This window comes from Crotalus tigris, unplaced genomic scaffold, assembly GCF_016545835.1.
Source record: "Crotalus tigris isolate CLP2741 ecotype Arizona unplaced genomic scaffold, ASM1654583v1 scf7180000018366.374532, whole genome shotgun sequence".
NCBI classification, from domain to species: domain Eukaryota; kingdom Metazoa; phylum Chordata; class Lepidosauria; order Squamata; family Viperidae; genus Crotalus; species Crotalus tigris.
In genome coordinates, this window is record NW_024096967.1 from 8014 (window position 1) to 13931 (window position 5918).

The window sequence follows — 5918 nt, forward strand, 5'->3', positions numbered from 1 at the left end:
AAACAAAACTTCCTTTTGAAAACAAACAACGCGACTTCTTCTCAGCCAAGGAAATCGCGCCTGCGCAGTGAAACTTTTCAAGCCAAACCTTGAGGGGATGGAAAAAAAGAGCGGGGCACGTGACGGAAAAACCATAGAGTTCGACGACGGGGGTTGAAAGGAAGCGCAGAAAAAAACCCTGGCTCCGTTTGAAACGCTTCTCCCGGTCTTTCAAAACCCAAGGGGGAAGACACGTGTACCTACTCGGACTGCTTCTCACGTGGGAAGGATAGTTCCACCCGCTCTAGAGCGGCACCCTCCAGCCCTCAAACGGAACTTCCGTTACGTTCGCCAATGAAACGACGGGATGACCGGAAGCGGCGGGGTTTGGCGCGGCAAAGAGGCTTTTGGAGTCCTCTTTCGGGGCCGCAGGGCAAAATTTCTCCTCAGGATCGCCGCGGTCATGGCCAGCCAGTCTCAGGGCATCCAGCAGCTGCTTCAGGCCGAGAAACGCGCCGCCGAGAAGGTGGCCGAGGCCCGCAAGCGTGAGTGGCCGACCTGGCTGCGGAGGGAACAAGCGGGGCTCTTTCCGAGGGGCTGGGACTACACCTCCCATCGCCCCCGGCCCTCAAGGGAGGGAGTCATCTCAGGCCTTTCTAGGCCTCTTGTATGGGAACGGTAGTCCCAAGGGAATGGGCCCCGGCCCGCCACCCATCATCCCCACCCATTAGGGGAAGGGGAAGCTTGGAACCACTACATATCCCATCATCCTGCGTGGAAATGGCCAGCCGTAGCCTCAATATAGGCCTTGCACGGCCTGCTTAATCCATTCTGTCCAAATTCTCTCCCTGATGATGGGGTGGGTGGGTTGGTTGGTTGGATTACACCTCCCATCGTCCCCAGACCATAAGGGAAAGGCTTGGTCTACTACAGCCTTTCCAGCCCAGACTGCATGGGAGCGGTAGTCCAGAGGGATTAGGTCCCATGTCTCATCATTCCCAGCTTTTCGGAAAAGGGAAGGCCTAGAGTCACCACATGTCCCATCATCCTGCATGGGAATGGCTGCTCCTAGCCTCCCCAGGGACCTTACACTGCCTGTTTCGTCCATTCAGAGGTTTTTGCTCCCATTTCCTTTGCATGGTGGTGATGGTGGTACTGGGGGTGTCTGTGGTTAGACTACATCACCTATGCTCCCCAGCATACAAGACCGATAGGCTACTTTAAAACCGAATCCAAATAAGGGTCGGTGCCTTTTCCTTGCCTGCTTTTCATTCATGCCTTTTCCTTGCCTGCTTTTTATGGGTCTGGGGTTTTAATTTGGTTGTTGTGTTTGTTATTGATTTGTGCACTTGGCTCATCAGTTGTGCTATTTAGTGACTTTTAATTAGGGGAGCTGCCCAGAATTCCAGATGAGAGACGGTCGGCTCTACAAATTGAATCAATGAACGAATGGATGGATGGATTTCTGGATCAGAGCAATTCTATTATTTCTGATTCTGAGGGGGTATAAATAAATAATGGAGCGATAAGAAGAATTTGCCCTAAATTGACTTTTCCTAAGGGGGAAAAAAAAAAAACCAGGCTAGGGGTTCAGAAGCATTGACTCATCCTAGAGATTGCCTGTCTAGTTTGTTTATTTATTAACTATCTCAAGGGCTGTGATTCTGGGCAGCTTATAATTAAAAACAACATACAGTAAACAAAAATATACTGTTTCATTAAAAAAATAAAAAAAACAGTCAACAAAATTATAAGGAACATTGTTACCACAAAGCTAAAAATAATCATCCTACTGAGCATAATCGAGAAATGAGCTCACTAAAGCATGTCCTTCCTTTCTCGTTTTTCTAGGTTTTAATTCTCCTGTTTGAAAGCTTTTAAAAACTGCTTTCATTGGGGAAGTTTTCCTAAGGTGATTTTTGCTGTAGCTGTAAGCTTCCCGTGTAGTTTTTCCTCCGAAGGTCAAGCTGCAAACCCCTTAATGCTGTTGAACCTCGCAGAATTTGATGGCCAGCATATCCTGAGAAAAATGTATTATGATATATGGAATATTGTGATCAAAACCAAATCTTTGAAACATCTCCCCCAGCCTATTCCCTAGCAGAGAGCTTGGTTTGCATTATTCATTATGAAGGGAAGCTTCAATCCAAGGAAAGGAGACAAATCAGGAATCTGAAATACATCCTGCCTTCCTCTGAGAATAATTGTTGCATTCGGTTGCATAACTTACTTATGTAAAACCAATTTTAGTTTGCAGGCTTCCTGTGGTCTGCATAATGTCAGTTGCATACTGATAGTTCCCCCAAGGTCTGACAGTGCATCATTTTAACTTGATTAAAACTGAATTGTGATGGTTATGGAATGTTGGTGTATTATTAAATACCTTGCCGGGAATTCAGCTTAACTAAAACCGCTGGTTTTTAAATTGTATTTTCAGTCTCTCCACCTTTGCGTGAATCTTTAATATAGCAGTCTCTAGAACCTTCAACTGGCAAGAATCCAAGAAAGGAACTTAGTCAGGCCAAGAGCAGTGGAGTCATATCATGTGCTGGAAAAGTTGTATTACTAGGAAAATAATTCTGACTAATGTGCATGTTCGTAAGTCTTTAGTTAAGAAACTGACTAGAGCCAACTCTGAATGTTCAAAAACTGATTGATTGTCTCCACATATCAGGCTTGTGGTTTCCGGTTCTGTGGGCTAAATTTTCTGGAAAAGACAAACTTTACGCATTTGGACCTGATTCCAATTAGTATCGTGGAATTGGTTATTTGGCCTGGAAGTAATCTCCTGTCTTTGGGGATTTATCCCATGTAATACAGATAATGCTTGATACACAACCACAATTGAGCCCCAAATGTATGTTGTTTAAGCAAGACACTTGTTAAGTGAGTTTTGCCACATTTTGCGACCTGTCTTGCCACCGTTGTTAAATGAACCACGGCAGTTGTTAACGTAGTAACACGGTGGTTTTCCTTGGCAACTGATGTGTTCCTCAGCTTGTAAATTATACATTTTAAGGGTGGTTTTTTATATATATATATATATATATATATATATATATATATATATATATATATATATATATATAAAAGCTACCTGGGTTTGTTGCTGTGTCCACCTAACACACGAAAGGAAGAGCTTTGTGAGATATTTTTAGGCTTTTAGATTACTTCCAGAATACGACGTTACCGCCTGAAATTAATCTCAGAAAAGCCTCTTTTCTGTTTTCACAATCTGAACGTTTTGCTGCTGTTTTTTTTTTTTTTCTTCTCAAAACCAGGGAAGAATCGGCGACTGAAGCAGGCTAAAGAAGAAGCTCAGGCCGAGATTGAACAGTATCGCTTGCAGAGGGAGAAGGACTTCAAAGCCAAAGAAGCCGCAGTGTGTTAAATTCTATGCTGGTTAATCTCTCTCTGTCTTGCTGTCTGTTTGTATATTAGAATGGAAATTCAGTTGGGGGTGCAAAATGCTTTGTAGTGGCTTTACCCCCCTTTGCCCCTTTGACGCTCAGCCCTTCTCTCTTGCTAATACAGGTAGTCCTCAACTTACAGCAGTTTGTTAGTGACCACTCAAAGTTACAACACCATCGAAAAATGACTGCTTTTCACAGTTACGACCTTTGCAGCATTCCCCCATGGTCACGTGATCAAAATTCGGACACTTGGCAGCGGACTCATACTTATGACGGTCACGTGATCCCCTTTTGGGACCTTCTGGCAAGCAAAGTCAGTGGGGGAAGTCAGATTAATCAACAACCAGCAGTGTGCTGGAGCTGCTAAAAAAGCCAACACAGTGCTAGCTGCATTAACAGAGGGATAGATTCAAGATCATGTGAAGTATTAATATCACTTGACAAGGCCTTGGTAAGGCCACACTTGGAATACGGCCTCCCGTTTTGGTCACCGCGATGTAAAAAAGATGTTGAGACTCTAGAAAGAGTACAGAGAAGAGCAACTAAGATAATTAGGGGACTGGAGGCTAAAACATATAAGGAACGGTTGCTGGAATTGGGTATGTCTAGTTTAATGAAGAGAAGGACGAGGGGGGACAGGATAGCAGTGTTCCAATATCTCAGGGGCTGCCCCAAAGAAGAGGGCGTCAAGCTATTTTCCAAGGTGCCTGAAGGCAGGACAAGAAGCAACGGATGGAAACTAACCAAGGAGAGAAGCAACCTAGAACTAAGGAGAAACTTCCTGACAGTTAGAACAATTAACCAGTGGAACAACCTGCCTCCAGAAGCGGTAAATGCTCCAACACTGGAAGTTTTTAAGAAGAAGTTGGACAGCCATTTGTCCGAATTGGTATAGGGTTGCCTGCCTGAGCAGGGGGTTGGACTTGATGACCTCCAAGGTCCCTTCCAACTTTATTATTATTATTATTATTGCTAATTTACCAACTGTAGCGATTTCCTTAAGAACGCTGGCAAGAAAGGTTGTAACCTGGGGCAAAATTTATACCAATGTCTCACTTAACAGCAGAAAGTTTGGGCTCCATTGTGGTAGTAAGTTGAGGACTATCTGTAATTTCTCTGTTTTGGGTTTCGCCCAAAAAACATCTGTTTTTTTGTGGTTTTTCCCCCTTTTGAAAGGACAAGCGTTCAGTCTAGGACTCTTAAGCACTAAATTGGCTTCCGCAGTTTGGGGGAATAGTCCTCACATGACTCTGGGCTGTTAAAAAAGAAACAAAACCCAGATTTTTTGTTTGTTTGTGTGTGTGTGTTTGTTTTTGGCTTGCTTAAGCCCTGCTAGAAGCATTGAAGGTCCTTGGGGAAATGCAGAACTTAACTGGACGAGCTGATCTTAAATGGGTGCCTTCATTTTTCTTTTGTCCCCATTTATCACAGGCACTCGGTTCCCACGGCAGTTCCGCCACCGAGGTGGAACAGGGAACCCAGGAGAAGATGGCTGTTCTTCAGGAGAATTTCCAAAAGAATCAGGAGGAAGTGCTGAACAGCTTGCTGAATTTGATCTTTGACATCAAACCTGAAATCCATGCGAACTATCGGCTCAACGGATAGGCGAATCTTTTTTGTCCTTCAGGAAGTATTCAGCAATACCGGCTTTAGCTGCACCCCTTTTATAAAGGTGCATCACTTATTCCCAAGAGGTGTAGATTATCTCTTTCTCTTTTTTCTCCTCTTTTTTTCATTCCCCCTTTTATAGCATTTTTGAAGTTTCTATGTAGGCTGGTTCTGTGTTCCCCAAAGTGCATTATATCATAGAAGTGTAGTGTAGAAGGTTGATGTTAGATAAATCGTACTGAGTATTAAAGGATTGCTTTGAACCCGAGAAGTATTTAAAAGTCAGAAAAGATAAGTGCCGTGTTACTTTTCTGTATCCTCCTTTAAATTGCAAACTGTACGAATTAGGTACTCTGATAGAAAAATAAAACCCATTCCTTGTCTTCACTCAGAGTAAAAAAACAAAACAAAAAAGAAATTTTGAATAGTATTTGGATTGTATCTGAAAATGTTGAAATGAGTGTTATTTAAGTAATAACTGTATTCTCCTGTTGAACTTGAACAAGCTGTTGCTAAGGTGCTTGAAGAAAAAGTAAAGATCTGATCTGAGTTGCAAATAAATTAAAACCTTTTTTTTTTTTGGTCCCTTTTCCTCTTGCTCAGAAATATGGATGTTGCTGACTTAAACGGAGGTTTGAGACCTGGATGGATAGATAGATGATAGATAGATAAGATAGATAGATAGATAGATAGATAGATAGATAGATAGATAGATAGATAGATAGATAGATAGATAGATAGATAGATAGATAGATAGATTTTATAAATTTGTCAACCACTCCAGTTGAAATCTTAAGAATAAAGCACACTACAAATAAATATCATGATATCTGTCAAGGTTCCAACTAACAAACCCAACCAAGCAAACTCCTTCAAGACATTCCGATCTCTTAATGTAAAACTTTAGTACATCATTTC

General features: G+C 42.5%; 1 protein-coding gene across 1 annotated transcript; it reads left to right on the plus strand.

The window, feature by feature from the left end:
- The first annotated feature begins 352 nt into the window (after window positions 1-352).
- ATP6V1G1 (ATPase H+ transporting V1 subunit G1) lies at window positions 353-5578 on the plus strand. Its single transcript, XM_039350954.1, has 3 exons — window positions 353-524; window positions 3261-3361; window positions 4824-5578. The coding sequence occupies exons 1-3, from the start codon at window positions 443-445 to the stop codon at window positions 4995-4997; spliced, it is 357 nt and encodes a 118-aa protein (XP_039206888.1). The 5' UTR covers window positions 353-442; the 3' UTR covers window positions 4998-5578.
- Window positions 5579-5918: the final 340 nt, after the last annotated feature.